Source organism: Schistocerca serialis, chromosome 8 (genome assembly GCF_023864345.2).
Source record: "Schistocerca serialis cubense isolate TAMUIC-IGC-003099 chromosome 8, iqSchSeri2.2, whole genome shotgun sequence".
In the NCBI taxonomy this organism is placed as follows: Eukaryota; Metazoa; Arthropoda; class Insecta; order Orthoptera; family Acrididae; genus Schistocerca; species Schistocerca serialis.
Window position 1 is genome coordinate 451,086,036 of NC_064645.1, and position 17,363 is coordinate 451,103,398.

The 17,363-nt window shown below is 41.5% G+C and overlaps 1 protein-coding gene across 1 annotated transcript in view; it reads right to left on the bottom strand.

Moving 5' to 3' along the window:
* LOC126417063 (cell adhesion molecule 2-like) overlaps window positions 1-17,363 on the bottom strand; it is a gene marked incomplete at its 3' end in the record, with an annotated part of 280,157 nt that overhangs the window by 52,432 nt on the left and 210,362 nt on the right. Inside the window, exon 3 of the mRNA XM_050084955.1 lies at window positions 16,272-16,471. Coding sequence (XP_049940912.1) covers window positions 16,272-16,471 — 200 coding nt within the window. The remainder of the gene's footprint in view (window positions 1-16,271; window positions 16,472-17,363) is intronic.

Here is a 17,363-nt window from a genome sequence, read left to right on the forward strand (position 1 = left end):
AACTTTCCAGCACCTGGATGATCGTATGCCTGCGAGAATGGAATCTGTCATCAAGGCTAAGTGTGGGCCAATACAGTATTGAATTCCAGCATTACCGACGGAGGACACCACGAAATTGTAAGTCATTTTCAGCAAAGTGTTGGCTCTGAGCACTATGGGACTTAACATCTGCGGTCATCAGTCCCCTAGAACTTCGAACTACTTAAACCTAACTAACCTAAGGACATCACACACATCCATGCCCGAGGCAGGATTCGAACCTGCGACCGTAGCAGTCGCGCGGTTCCGAACTGAGCGCCTAGAACCGCGAGACCACCGCGGCCGGCACAGCAAAGTGTCCGAATACTTTTGGTCACATAAGAGATTTCATTGCATGTGGCCGAACTTTATGAAGGTTCTGTAGGGGAATAAATACAGTACGGTAACACGACGTGGTGGCGTAGTGTCGTGGTTAAAATACGATCCTCTTGTGGGTTCGAATCTCGTCAGGTGATATCTTTCTTTTTATTTTCAAATCTTTATCAAAATGACTTTGAGTATTATTTTTATTGAATCAATTGGTTTAAGGGTAATTTTATTTTTTATTGCGAATCCTTTGTCATCTCTTTTTCATCATCTTACTGACTTTTTTTTTATCTTAAGGGACTTAACTGCTAAGATCATCAGTCCCTAAGCTTACACACTACTTAACCTAAATTATCCTAAGGACACACACACACACACCCATGCCCGAGGGAGGACTCGAACCTCCGCCGCGACCAGCCGCACAGTCCATGACTGCAGCGCCCAGACCGCTCGGCTAATCCCGCGCGGCTACTGACTTTATTCATTAGGATTTCCTGCTCTTGCATTTTTCGTGATTGTAATTAAACTTATTGGTTATTAGGTCCACCTGTTAGGCAAAACATTATTTTTTCGTATGATCTAACCTATTTAAGCACCACCTTGCCATTATCAGTAGGTTTTCCTTTATTCAAGTCTGTGAAGAAACTTATTAAAATGAAAAGTGTTTGTTACGAACAAACTTCTGCAAAACATATGTAGTATTTGTGTGTGGAAGTAAAGGCTCTGCCAAAGCAAAACTTTAACAATACCAAACATATGCGTAAATTATCACACACAACAAAATTACGTTTAAACCTAAAGTGTTGTGTTAGTCCACCAATTAAATTCACATTAACAGCATCCGATTGCAGATGTACGAGTACATAATAATGTAAAAATGGTGCAGCATAACCGTATAATATAAAACTAAGGTAAGTAATGACATAAAAAAACAAAAACTTTTGGACTAATTTTCGTAGATTAGTTATCACTTAGAAATGTTCACATTTCATAAATTTGAGTAAAAGAAGACCCACTGATGATGGCACACAGATGTTGAAACATGTTTTTTTTTATTTTAAAAAATATGTTTTTGTGAATCAGGCAGACCTTCCATCCAACAATTCGTATTAACTTTATTTGCTTTTACTTTTTCTTCATATCGTTCTTTTTTCGTTTTTAGTCTACCCATAAACTATAACCGACTGCCAGTCAGGACTGCTCATCGGTTGGTATTGCAGCCAATGTGAGGATAGTTCCAGATAACCAAAGAAAGCGAGAAATTACAGTATGGTTTCAGTGCTGAAACTGAAAATTTTCTTTCTTCAGTTTGCTCGTAGTCGTCAGCTTTAATCACGCGAGCAAAGCAGCGTGATTAATAACGCTGTCGAGGGCAATATTCTCGGATACACTGCACATCACGGGGTTGTGAATAGGTTAGGACGCGAGCGTAAATTCAGAGCCACAGAACACGTCGCCTACCGCAGTTCAGTCATCGGTCACTTAAAAACGGCCATGTACAGAGCATCTCGCATTGCTGTCATACCTGACAGCTGCCACTCCCAACACTGTTGTGTGTTACGTGTCCACGTACACTTCAGCCTTTGTGAAGTGACCCACTGTATTTGCATGTCACAGAAGCTCTCCCGTGAACCGTGAGTCGCCCTTGGGTAGCTCAACCAGTAGAGCACCGTCGCGCGAAAGGCAAAGATCCCCACTTCGAGTGTCGGTTCGACACACAGTTTTAATCTGCCAGGAAGTTTCATATCAGCGCACACTCCGCTGCAAAGTGAAAATCTCATTCTATCGTAAAACGGATTGAAAACTAATCCATGACTGGTTTTCAGTTGCTCTTCGAGCACCAGGTCTCCACTTCTCTTGGGATTCCCAGTTACTCACAAAAATATGGGCTGTAGCTTCTTTTTCCATCACTCAGACCCGTCTGACCATACTCGAAGTGCCTGCACTCGGTCATATGATAGTGTACTCTTGCTGTAGACTCATGAAATCGGCAAGTATTATTATAATACAGTACTTCTTTTCATCTAAGGGCTATGACTCCATTTTTTTTTTTATTTTGCGCTAGGAGCATGCTACATAAATTTGGCATGCGCAATTCCGTGCGTATCAGGAGACAGGCATGTGCCTGAAATAAATGAAACATTAATTACGTTACTTTATTTTTTGGGGGTGATGATGTTACTTGGTAGTTTATGCCCAAACTGTCACGCAACCTATTTTATTATGTAATACTTGTATGCACATTCCAATAGTCAATGCAGTCGATTCTTTAACGCTACATGATAGCTGTAGACAATATTTACTATTGCCAATGATTGCACAGCTGATTAGTCCTTCCTATTTCCTTTTACTATGTTGAGAGGGTCCTGTTTCCTTCTGCAGCCTTGGATACTTTCTTTAGCTGCCTCAAGATATGGAAGTTGACTTAAAAGTACGGGAGTGTCATTAACTTCTTCAGCACTGAAAGCAGCCCCCGAGCAAGTAAATGACAGCGGGTGCATAGCAGGAGGGACTGTGTGCTGTAAAAACTGAGTTGTGCAAGACACTAGAAGGAATCCTTTTGGCGAGATAAAGACTTGGAAGCCAGGTGAAGCAATCAAGACTTGAGACCCTGGGATCGGCTTTTGTCTGTGGCCATGTCACGAAGGAATGTTCATTTACATCAGAGACTGTGATTCGTTCACAATAATTATTTCGGTAAAAGGTACGATTTCCCACATGTTAATACATACAAGCCTTTTGCTTGGGTGGGGTTGGTAACCTGCCATGTAGTGGTAGAGATTTTCTGCCTTCCATTCCATGATATACCATTAAACAAGACTACATCCATGACAGTAGGAATTTGTAAAATGTGTTTATAAAATTATTGTTGGTCGAAACTCGTAGAGGTCTGCTGCTATTGGTCAGCGAGGTTCCTAACCTGGTAGAGCCAGCTAAGTTTCGGAGGGTCGAGTCAGAAAACACTTGCTGCTGGGCGATCGAAGAAAGCACTTGCTTCAGGGAGATCGAGGAGTCGTTGCAGACTGAGAGTGATGTCTCCGACTTAGAGCGGAGCACAGGGGTCTACCTGGACTCAGACTTTCCTGATGTAACTGCCGCTGTATTTAACAATCACACTATGTAAGAGCGGTAAGCGTGAGCCGGTATGCAGCCACCAAGCAGGGGGGGCTGCGTAACTAATTTAAATGCGCAGTTTTATCGTTCACAGCCAACTGATTGCCACCATTATGCACATGGGCTAATCGCTTGGTATTCGTACTTGCTTCTCTGGGGTTTTTTCTTTAAATCATTGACAATTTTCGCAGTTCTGTGTTAACCTTTCATGTGTCCACCTACCTGTACCGAGGCTGCAGTCATGATTATACCTTTTGTTCACTTGTTAAATATTTATATGTTTGTTTCAGTGGGTAAATCAACTGTCTGATGTCTTATGGTAATAAACTAAATTATTATAGTGACAGCTAGTTTCCCTTTTGAGGTTAGATGACCCAATTTGTGTTGCGCAACCATGCTTTTAAGTGTTTCTTAAACTTGCGTGCTTTTATGGGATTTCCCTTACCAGCAGGTTACCGGGAACCAGACTTCTAGCATCTTAGAGATATGCTAAACAGTTCATCCGAAACATCACAATATTTAAGACTTTATGAATACTCTCCGTTCTACAGCTGTGGCTAAGAATACTACTGAGCATCAGACGCTCGGATTACTAAACGGAAATTTACAAGGTAAGAAGGCTTCTTTTTGTTGTATTGTATTGTATTCACTGTATGTTAACCGGGGGTCTGGAAGCCACAGATAGGCTCCGTACCCGCCGCAGCCGCAGTGGTCCACAACCCCACGACGACTACCGCAGTCCACTTCACCTCTCCACCACCCCACACCGAGCCACTCTTTCAGTGTTTTTCTACGGTTCGGCCCCCGGTGGAGCCCCCCCCCCTCCCCCAGAACGTCTCACAGACGAGTGTAGCCCCTATGTTTCCGTACTACAGTAATGATGGTGTACGCGTACGTGGAGAACTTGTTTGCGTAGAGATCGCCGACATAGTGCAGCTGAGGCTAAATAAGGGGAACCAGCCCGCATTCGCCGAGGCAGATGGAAAACCGCGTAAAAGCCATCCACAGACTGGCTGGTGCACCGGACCTCGACACAAGTCGCCAGGCGGATTCGTGCCGGGAACCAGGCGCTCCTTCCCAATTCGGAAAGCTGTGCGTTAGACCGCACGGCTAACCGAGCGGGCTTTCTTTTTATTGGTTACGCTATGAAGGGTAAAACAACAACCGGAAAATATCATACAAGTTTTTGAATCAACAAAATGAAAGAAAAGCGAGAACAAACGTCAGTTGAAAAAGAGGTCTTGAGACTGAAGTCCACAACAACAACAACAACCGTGGACATTTGAACAAATCTGATCCAAAATCCCTAAAATGTTTCATTGACAAAGCGGCAATTTTCGAAAGTGTAGTAACTACCACCCATTCCTGTTGTACGTCTAGGAAACCTGTGGGAAAACTTTAGAGCGTTTTCCGATCTAAAGGTCCACAAGTGTCCTCCATAAACCTCTTGTGTGTGATACTTTTAAACCTCGGTAATTTACACGCAATAAACTACGAGGCTCTATCCTTAAGACAGAACGAGGCACTGCGCCGGGAGCTAGATTCTACACTTTTACAGAGTGGCTATAATTAAACTCCGCTACTTGAGAGGGCCCCCATGAAAAACGAGTGATCCTAGCACTACGAAACATTGTGGAAACATTCGTAATGATATGCGGAGGAGAAATAACGGATGAACGATTGAAAAAAAAACAGGTTTTAATTTATACGTGAGAGGGTAACATTTGTTCATTACGTACCACGTTTACGTTCCAGGTCACAAACGTTGCTCAGTGGGACGACCATCTGCATTCATGACAGACTGAAACCGCACCAGAAATACCATGTCACAATTGTTTGCAGCACTTTTCAAAAGGTTGACCATACAATGTGGAGCTGCCGTGTTCGTCCTCAGCTTGAAGATTGCACATCGCGTCCAGCACTCGCAATCATGGCAACAGTAATTTCTTTAACAATTTGTGGAGCAATTGATTGAATCATGTTCTTCAACCACGATGTGGTAACAGGATCGACGACAGCTGTGGCCGAGCGGCTCTAGGCTCTTCACTAAGGAACCGCGCTGCTGCTACCGTTGCAGGTACGAATCCTGCCTCGGGCTGGACGTGTGTGATGCCCTTAGGTCAGTTAGGTTTAAGCAGATCTACGTCTAGTGGACTAATGACCTCAGATGTAAAGTCCCATAGTGCTTAGAGCCATTTGAACCATTTGAAAGAGGATCTTTCCGTATGCTTTTAATGACTCGATACTCACGAAGAGCAGCATCACTATTATTATTGTTTTGCTAAAACAGCTTTACGTGTAAACCCCTGCTTACCTTGTCCAGACCAACACTGATTGTCTGCAACTGTAACGCACACCGATGCTTGTGTTTCGGCCTTACGTCGCTATAGCAGCACCGGCGCCTAACAGAAGTCACGACACTAACACAAACGTTGTGGCCGAGCGGTTCTAGGGCTTCAGTCCGGAATCGCGCAACTGCTACGGTCGCACGTTCGAACCTGCCTCGGGCATGGATGTGTGTGATGTCCTTAGGTTAGTTAGGTTTAAGTAGTTTCAAGTTCTAGGGGACTGATGACCTCAGATGTTAAGTCCCATAGTGCTCAGAGTCATTTGAACCATTTGAACTATGCACAGGCTTGGATTAAGGAAGGATGGGGTAGAAAATCAGCCGTGCCGTTTCAAAGGACCCATTCTAGCATTAGCCTTAAGCCAGGGCCGGCCACGGCCCGCCAAACGACTGGATGTGTGGGCTGCGTGCAGATTGTGGACAGTCGTGTCTCGGCTTCACTCGGTCCTCCTCTGAAGTACCCCGTCAACCGCGACATTTCATTTAGCACTACGGTGTGGCATTTTTCAGTCGGCACAAATCGCTTCACTTCAGCTTGTTCTGGTGCCAGTGCTGTTTCCCTTCGTTGTTTATTCGTGATATGAACGTTTACAGGTCCAGTGACTATCTGCACGAAAAGAGTCAGTCTAGCAATATATAGTCAAAAGCTGTCAAAAACGAACGGAAATGACAGAAGACAGGGATGAGTACTCCGAATATCTGTCACGCAGTAGCATAATCGACGGGTACCGCATATTTGCTGCGAAACGATGCTGGAATCCCAGGCAGAAAGAGTTTAAAGATTTAGTTGACAAGCAAAGAGCAAAAAACTAAAACGATTGGCTTGTGTGGTTTATTGTTCTACACATCAAGAAGCATTTTTGGCCAATTCTGTAGGCATGGAACACGTAAAGAGATTGGTGGAATGAATTTCTCAAGTCGCATACATTATTCCACTGTGAGTTGCAACTGTTTTCGTAGGAGTTGAACGACCGAGCGAGGTGGCACAATGGATAGGATACTTTACTCGCTTTCGGGAGGACGACGGTTAGCATCCATGTCCGGCCATCAATGTTTATGTCTCCCGTCATTTCCCTAAATCGGTCCAGGCAAATTTCGGGATGGTTCCTTTTGAAGGCCACGGCCGATTTCGTTTCCCCATCCCCGACACAATCCGCGATTGTCCTCCGTCTCTAATAACCTCGGTGTCGACGAGACGTCAACTCCAATCTTCCTTTTGGGGTTGAAGACTATGGGGACGAGGAGGCATGGATTGCTGCAGAATACTTTGTTTAAGTCAAGAGGCATGCCTGGAGAGATTTTCCGATTTAAAACCCGCTATTGTTGAATTTATGAACGAAAAAGGAGTGCAGAATCTAGAATTAGAATACCGGGAATGGATTAGAGATGAAGTACTTTAAGTGTACTTGACTGCGCACTGGTCACAGAGAGAATCTAAAAGATGAGAAACAACTTGTGTCTAACATGATAGAGATGTGTTTAAAAAGAAAGTTGCATTGTAAAAGGGACAAATTCTGACAAACAGACTCTAGTTTCTTAAGATCACTGCCGTTAAGGAAAAATTTAAGTTTGAGTAATTCATTATGGCCTCGAAAGAATTACTTCTAAACGTTTTGAGGACAATGTTAATGTTACATCTGTTTTTGAGCTGTTTTCGAGACCGTTTCACTTGAAAGCGCCTCTATGGATATTCTGATGTACCTGACTGAACTGCATTATAATTCCCATTAAAAAGACAAGTCCTTTTTACGTCAAACCTGTCCAAGACGTCTACATTGTTTTCTTCATGTAGAGTTTCCATAATCAGGTTTCAAAAGCGCTACAATATTACCATAGGTGTGTGAAACATCTTTTTTTCACTATGAGACTAAATCAGTAGCGATTACATGGCAACTGAGCACGAAAACCTTTGAAACTGTCCGCATGTGTCCGTATTCTAACAGTCTGTATCAAATAAAAATTACGTTGTATTGGTTGACTCTTACATAGAAGATAACAGCAACCGGCCACTTTTTACAATGCATTTTATTTATCTTTAAATGCGAACATTTAGTTTAGGCTTTACCGTAACTGTTATTGACATTAAATGAAACAAGTTTACTGTCACCAAACACTATTTATTTATCTCCACGACGCGTTTTAAAGCTTTAAACCTTCTTCATCAGGTGGATTTATATTTGTTAATATGACATTCGTGTGTGAGTTGTGCTACGATTTTTGTAGGAACTTTTGGCACTGTCTAGTGGAGAAACAAAACACTATTTCAGAACATGGTTTTGGGTTTCTTTTGATAAAAATTTAAACGTATATCTAACAGTAAAAATAAAATAGAATACCTACAGTGGTCACAGATTCCTTCCACTGTCGTAACACATCATATGTATACTGCCATATTTTGTAAACAAATATGGCGTCCGGAGACTATTAGATGTAAGGATCGTATAGCAGAAGAGAAAACATTATCACAAAGTACAAAGAATATGCATCGTAGCAACATCGTTACAGAATAAATATTTTAAAGGGTGTTGAAGATGTTTGTTTTGAGTTGTCGAATGCTTGCATTGGAATAAATATTTCAGATGGCATATAAATCCAATTTTGACAAGTTAATATATCTTAAACTTCCTACTAGTTTATACAATCACGTGGCAAGTTACGAACTTTAATTACAATAACTATGTTGTTTAACGTGGTAATACATTGGTTAATGCTTTAAAATATGCAGATGGATGTACAGTCTGTGCCAGTAGTTGGTGTACATATAATTTCAAGCTGACAAGGGTTATAAGCTGTTGGTGTGATGATACATTTGTAAATGAGGTCAATTTCTTGAGCATTTGGGGGCTGTCATGGTAACATACCTAAATATTTATGGTAAATATTCAGTTTTGTGTGTTTTTAGATTTTATTGTTAAATTTAAAATAGTTGTGTGAAAACGTGAATTTGAGGAGGTCCATTAATTCAGTAATGTGAGTTGAAGGGATTTTTTTTGCGCTTTTGTAGGTTGGCATTGATTATCTGTAGTGTGGGTTCTATTGGCACAGAGGAATAACGTTTTGTATGTCAAATGAAGTAAGTGCTGCTCCATTAGGTACTTCTCTGTTATTGAGATGCTGTGTAAATTCTGCTGTGTCATCAACGACAGCTGTACAACACTCTTATTTCGTTCCACATTGTCACATTGTCCACTTCTGTATGGTGTACGACTGCCGTTGATAATGGTACAGAACGCAGACCGTTGGCAAAATAAAATAACATTATTACAAACAGCTCAGTGTGATGCATTTTAAGGCTTTTTTCGTGACTACACTATCAAACCTTGACTGGATAAGGAAACAGTGAATCAGTAATAACAACTGTAATTTTTCTATGTACAATCTGGACGACAAGGCGATGTTGCAAGCCACCTTCCATTCTTTTTAAGGAAAACGTATCTTTCTTGACATCCACTTTTACTGCTAACTATAGATGGATGGATATTTCTAGATTTTTCCTTCACCTCTCCCAACTACAAGGTGATTATAATTAAACTTCCGTTACTGTTTACTGTAGGGGGACCCAACTTAATAGTAATTCGGTTCAGACTGTGCGCTGGAGGATTTGCGTTTGTGTTAGTGCGTTTTTTATGTGTATTAACCCATTTCTATTGATATTGTCAATGTGTCAGAGTCTGCTTCATTTCGTTGACTTTTACTGAAATACATCAGAAACACGAGATTTTTTTAGTTGGGTATCCATTCTTTTGGTGAAAGTAGTGGCGAAATTTAGAAGAATTTGTACTTACGGTTTTCTAATGGTGTATCTAGTATTCCATACATAGGCAATGTTTCACAGAAGACTGCAAGTATTTTCAAAAATCACAAAGTAAGAATTGGGTTTTCTACATCTAATAAACTACAACAGAACTAATACATAATATAAAATGTAATCATGATCCATATAGGTAACATGCCACGAACGTTCCATGTTCTACCTAAGACAAACACGCTGAAATTTCAACACCAGGTACACAGAGCACATCAAAGCCTACACACACAACAAACACACTACGTCAGCAATAGCAACGCACATACGTAATACAGGACACCCATTTGGAAAAATAGAGCAAAATGTCAAAGTACTCCACCGGCTAAATAAAGGACATGAAATGGATTTGCTAGAAGAACTGGAGATACGTTCACATTACAGAAAATATGAAAATAAAATTTAAACGAAAAACTTCAGTGTGAAGCAGTGAATTTCTTCAGATGTTTCGATAGTATACTTAAATAAAAATAGTAAAACATAAAAATAAGACAATCGTAAAATCGATACAAGTAATTTATGAGCCAAATTGGTAAGTTAAATAATCTCTGCACAATAGCATATCATAATCTGTGGAAGACCTATAATGTTATCTCTGTGGACTACATGTAAGAAGATCTTTGTAACTGGTTTGTTTATGTAAGATATTTTCGGTGTGTAAATTGCACAAGTTGTGTGTGATGTTTAATGTGTGTGAGACTCTGCACAAATGGAAAATTAGAAAACTGTAAGTACAAATTCTTCTAAATTTCGCCACTACCTTCACCAAAAGAATCGTTACCCAACTAAAAAATCACATCTTTCTTATATATTACAGTAAAAGTCAACGAAATGAAGCAGACTCTCACACATTGACAACATCAATATAAATGGCTTAATACACATAAAAACCGCACATGAAAATGGGAATCACTTCCCGAATCGTGTCGTGCGAAAAGTAAAATAAAGAAAAATCGTGGCGGGTAGCAGAAGGCTTATTTATAAACAAACCTATTGTTAACGTCAGACTAACAGTGCCGGAAAATGAAACCCGAGAAGTACTGAATGCGTGCTTCAAGACGAAGAGTAAAGGTGGCATTAGTGTTGTCAACAGTAAGTATCATTAATGTGTGGAACAACTTTGTTTACAAGCAAGACACACACCGCACATTGCTGACAGTATCACTGCGCTGTACATAGTTTCAGAGCAGTACAGATACAAACAAATTGCGTTCTCGTTTTCGAGAGTTTTTAGGAAGGTCACTGGTCTGGTACAGGATGAAATCATTGGGGTAGGGACGGTCCGGCCAAATATTGTGAGCCTGATGAGAATTAATGAAATTATATTACTTGTTGCGATCCACTGAAAAACACGCATCCCTTACACCAAAATACCCCTAACAAAAAACCTGAACAACCTCCTAGATGTTGTCGCTGGAGTTCGATGTTCTCTCTTAATAGGAAAATATATACAACGTGGAGGTTACATGAATGTGCGAGTAACCGTGAATGAAGCTAGGAATGAGTGAGTGTAATAGCGTCAGACTTACTCTTCCTTATTTCATAACATTTTAACCACATTCGTTCTTACTAATTTTCGTTGAAAGCCCCACAGCAAACAAAAACACACACAGGTAGACACAAACACTGACAGCACGCGCACGTCGCACACACACACACACACACACATACACATACACACACCCACACACATACACACACATGGAGGTGGCTGCAAGCAAGATTGGCCTCCTGCTGAGTGAACCAAAGACTGAGTATTTGTTAACGGGCTGGGCTTGTGCTTATTCAAGAGACCCACTGTAGCTACTGGTAATGGGAACCCAGGCCTTCTATAGAGACGATGCATCATGTTTGACAGGGATAAAAGAAAGGGCCCGAACTGGAAACTGGTCGAACTCATCTCACTGAGCTTCATACACACTGAAAAGCCAAAGAAACTGGTACACATTCCTAATATCGTGTAGGGCCCCGCAAAAACGAAGTGCCGCAACACGACGTGGCATGGACTCGACTAATGTTTGAAATAGTGCTGGATGGAATTGAGTCTATGGGTCCCGCAAGGCTGACCATAAATCCATAAAAGAATACGAGGGGCTAGAGATCTCTTCTGAATAGCACTTTGCAAGGCATCCAAGATAAGCTCAATAATATTCATGTCTGGGGAGTTTCGTGGCCAGCGGAAGTGTTTAAACTTAGACGAGTATGCCTGGAGCCACTCCGTAGCAATTCTGGACGTGTGGGGTGTCGCATTGTCCTGCTGAAATTGCCCAAGTCCGTCGGAATGCACAATTCACGTGAATGGATACAGGTGATCAGACAGTATGTTTACGTACGTGTCACCTGTCAGAGTCGTTTATAGATATATCTGGGGTCTCATAATACTCCACCTGCACACACCCCACACCATTACAGAGACTCCACCAGCTTCAGCAGTCCCATGCTGTCATCCACGGTCGATGGTTTAATAAAGTTGTCTCCAAACCCGTACACGCCCATACACTCAATACAATTTGAAACGAGACTCGTCGGACCAGGCAACATGTTTCCAGTCATCAACAGTCCAATTTCGGTGTTGACGGGCCCAGGCGAGGCATAAAGCTTTGTGTCGTACAGTCATCAAGGGCACACGAATGGGCCTTCCCCACCGAAAGCCCATATCGATGATGTTTCGTTGAATGATCCGCATGCTGACACTTGTTGATGGCCCATCATTGACATCTGCAGCAATGTGCGCACGAGTTCCACTTCTGTCATGCTGAACGATTCTCTTCAGTCGTCGTTGGTCCCGCTGTTTCAAGATTTTTTTTTTTTTCGGCAGCGACGTCAGAGATTTGACGTTTTACCGGATTCGTGATATTAACGGTACACTCGTGAAGTGGTCGTATGGGAACATCCCCCCTTCATCGCTACCTCGGAGATGCTGTGTCCCATCGTTCGTGCACCGACTATAACACCACCCTTGTTCTCTTATATACACTTGTTGTCTGATACAGGCGTTGCCGACCGCAGCGCCATATTCTGCCTGTTTACATACTCTGTATTTGAACATGCGTGCCTGTACCAGTTTCTTTGGCGCTTCAGTATATCTCGCTGCCTGTCAAGGAACTTGAAAGTTCAAAAAAAGAAAAAATTGGAGGCCGAATGTGGGAGTTACAGTTCAGTGGAATAGATTCCTAGTAGCCATGAGCCTGGAAACGTAAAGTAAGTACCAAAAGCATCTTCCATACATCTTTATAATGAGTTGAGCATTTTGACTAATACACAGTATATTTATTCCCTCGTGAAATTTGCTGTCAATAATCCACTGCAGTTCAAAACGAACAATAATGCAGATTATTATAATATCAGAATAAAAAATGATAATCGTTACTCCACAATAAGACTGCCTTTAACACAAAGATGACACAAAATGCTGCAACCAAAATTTTTGACCACATACACAGTGATAGAAAAGTAAAAGTTTAAAGCAAACTGAAAAGGCTTCTCCTTGATCTCTCCTTCTATTCCAAGTTTCTCCTTGACAAGTGCTTCTATTCTATAGAAAGTTTCTAATATTCTAATGTTTGAAAGGTAGTATACAGGAATTACTAACTCCCATACATATATTTAAAAAAAATAAAAATAAAAACATAATTCTTGAGCATGTAGCAAAATTTACAAATTAATCTGAGATGTGACTGTTATATCGCTGCCACCACATCATCACGATTTATCATGCAAATAATCCATGGATCTTATATGGAACTAAGTCATTTTGAAGGAGTGTTAAAATGAAGTAAGAGGGTATTTACAGTCAAAGCATGTGAACCTTGCTAGGTCACTTCCTCTTTTGTATTGCTACTGACGTACTTTCGGACAGCAGCCATTCTTGTTATGTATTCTATTGGCTTCTCCCCTCCTTCGGAACGGAGAGTACGTTGTGTGTAAGGACAGACACACATAAATAGATAAAATATGAACATAAACAGATGGAAAACCTTTTAAAGACAGTTTTATTTTAACACTTTGACTGTTTGTGTGTATTGGCAGAAAGTAAAACTGAAGAAAGCTTGTGAACTGTGCTTCCGTAGCTCATTTGGTCCACGAAATGCAAAATTTCTGTGTTTTAGTCCCAGTACATCACACACTTTTAATACTTCTAATCTGCCAGCAACCTTCATCTCAGTACACACTCAATTCAGAGTGAAAAATTAATTCTGAGGGCACTTAGCATAACTTTTCTTACTTCAAATGTGTGGCACGTTTCCACAAAAGTTTGAACTATGAGGCTCATTTTGATCAAGAATGTGCATCATGAAATTGCTTAGTAAGAACAAAGAGATGTAAAACAGAAATAATTCATTACCTTTCCAGTGCTGCCGGCACGGAGGCAGCACCCGGCCCTCGGTAGTACAAGTAAGATTTAGGTGTAGTTGTGATAAATCTTATGCTTCCAAGGCCACAGGTAACTGAATGTCTTACGAATGTGTTACCTGCTACAGAAACTGGTCGTTAGAGTAAGTGTTCCCACAACAAAGTACTACCCGTGAACACCTTCCTAGTAGCCACACCGGTTCTCTGAGCCTGGTCCCTTAAGGTAGGTGTAGTTGGGATAAATCATTATGCTTCCAAGGCCACAGGTAACTGAATGTCTTACGAATTTATTTACTTTTTATTTATTTATTTATTGTTCCGTGGGACCAAATTAAGGAGAATTCTCCATGGTCATGGAACGAGTCAATACATGGAATTATAACGCGATAGTAGAAACAGATAAAATGAAATATAAAAAACATATTCAGGCGATAAGTCTTAAGTTTAAATAAAGAAAATCAGCAATATAACACTGAAATCCGCTTAATTTATAGCTCTTCCAGGATCTCCTCGACAGAATAGAAGGAGTGAGCCATGAGGAAACTCTTCATTTTAGACTTAAAAGAGTTTGGGCTACTGCTAAGATTTTCAAGCTCTTGTGGTAGCTTATTGAAAATGGATGCAGCAGAATAGTGCACTCCTTTCTGCACAAGAGTCAAGGAAGTGCATTCCACATGCAGATTTGATTTCTGCCTAGTATTAACTGAGTGAAAGCTGCTAACTCTTGGGTATAGGGTAATATTGCTAACAGCAATCGACATTAAAGAAAATATATACTGTGAGGGCAATGTCAGAATTCCCAGAGTATTGAATAGGTGTCGACAAGAGGTTCTCGAACATACACCACATATAGCTCGAACAGCCCGTAGTTGAGCCAAAAATACCCTTTTTTAATCAGAAGAATTACCCCAAAAAATAATACCATACAACAAATGCGAAGGAGACTACTTTTCGTGTTGAACTGTCACTTATTTCAGATACTGTTCTGATGGTAAATAAAGCAGCATTTAGTTTCTGAACAAGATCCTGGACGTGGGCTTTCCACAACAGCTTACTATCTATCCGAACGCCTAGGAACTTGAACTGTTCCGTCTCGCTTATAATATGCCCATTCTGTCTGATCAAAATATCGGTTCTTGTTGAATTGTGAGTTAGAAACTGTATAAACTGAGTCTTACTATGATTTAGCATCAAATTATTTTCCACAAGCCACGAACTTATTTCATGAACTACATTATTTGATACTGTTTCAATATTACACACAAGATCCTTCACTACCAAGCTGGTGTCATCAGCAAACAGAAATATTTTTGAATCACCTATAACACTAGAAGGCATATCATTTATATAAATAAGAAACAGCTGTGGACCCAGCACTGACCCTTGGGGAACGCCCCACTTAACAGTGCCCCATTGGGACTGAACACCACTACCACTCTCAAAATTACGGATAATTACCTTCTGCTTTCCGTTCTTAATGTAAGAGGTGAACCAATTGTAAGCTACTCCCCTTACTCCATAATGGTCCAACTTCTGCAGTAATATTTTGTGGTCAACACAGTCAAAAGCCTTCGTTAAATCAAAGAAAACATCTAGCGTTCGCAACCTTTTATTTAATCCGTCCAAAACCTCAAAGAGAAAAGAGAATATAGCATTTTCAGTTGTTAAACCATTTCTAAAACCAAACTGAACATTTGACAGCAAATTATGTGAATTTAAATGCTCGAGTTACCTTGTATATACAACCTTCTCGATAACTTTAGCAAACACCGATGGCATATAAATAGGTCTGAAATTGTCAACATTATCCCTGTCTCCGTTTTTATAAAGTGGCTTCACTACCGAGTACTTTAATCAGTCAGGAAACCGACCACTCCTAAAGGAAAAGTTACAGATATGGCTAAGTACTGGGCTAACATACATAGAACAATACTTCAGTATTCTGCTAGATACCCAGTCATATCCGTGAGAGTTCTTGGTCTTCAGTGATTTAATTATTAACTCAATCTCCCTCTTGTCAGTATCATGGAGGAGCATTTCAGGTAACAGTCACGGAACACTTTTTTCTAAGAGCGCTATGTGATTCCCTGTTGGGACTAGGTTTCTATTTAGTTCACCTGCTATATTCAGAAAGTGATTATTAAATATTGTACATACACGGACATTCCCACTACGTACTGATTCTACATCCTCGACCTGTCTCTGCAGGTGTCACTTGTTAGAGAAACTGGTACTTAGAGTAAGCGTTCACACCACAGAGTACAGCCCTGGAACAGGTGTGTGTGTGTGGAGCGCCAGGCACCTCACCTCGACGGCGACGCCGGGCAGCGGGAAGAGCTGCGCGGGCGGCGTGTCCCTGGGCACGAAGCGGTAGAACTCGCGGCCGTCCTTGTACCACTTGACCGAGTACAGCGACTCGCCCTCCAGGTCGAAGCGGCACTCCAGCCGCGCCGTCTGCCCGCGAACCGCATGCACCGGCACGCGGACCTCCAGCAGCCGCAGCCCATCTGCAACCGGGAGCACCGCCAGCTCTCACCAACACTTACGGATGTGCCTCCCCATGACTATTGAACACACAGTCGGCGAGTCTGCCCCTGAGTCATACTCCGCAACTTCAAAAATTTACAGCCTGACAAAAGAAGTCAAGCACCCAGAAGACATGGCCAGATGTCATATCTGGTTGGCTTCAAGAGGCTGGTAAAAAACAAAAAAAGTCTATTAAAAACTAAGAACCCGCCTCGATTGCGATAAAAGCACATAGTGTTAAGTGTTAACCCAGGTTTCGGCGTAGATAACTACACCTTCCAGAATAAGTTTTTCACTCTGCAGCGGAGTGTGCGCTGATATTAAACTTCCTAGTAGATTAAAACTGTGTGCCCGACCGAGACTCGAACTCGGGACCTTTGCCTTTCGCGGGCAAGTGCTCTACCATCTGAGCTACCGAAGCACGACTCACGCCCGGTCTCACAGTTTTACTTTTTACTTCTGCCAGTATCTCGTCTCCTACCTTCCAAACTTTACAGAAGCTCTCCTGCGAACCTTGCAGCTCAGATGGTAGAGCACTTGCCCGCGAAAGGCAAAGGTCCCGAGTTCGAGTCTCGGTCGGGCACACAGTTTTAATCTGCCAGGTAGTTTCAACTACACCTTCTTCAGAACAACAATAAAACCCACAAGTGCCTAAGAAGACCTTTGTCAATGATTAAAAGAACAGGATATCTATACATTTATAAACGAGAAAGAAAAAGAAAACACAAACAGTACATACGTACAAAGTTTAAAGCACTACTTAACTTAATGGTGTACGCTCCACCTCACACCGGCCTATGTTCGATGGGCCATGACCTGCCATAAACTGCAGCTACAAACGGTCGCTCACTTACAAGCCTGACCCGCTATCTA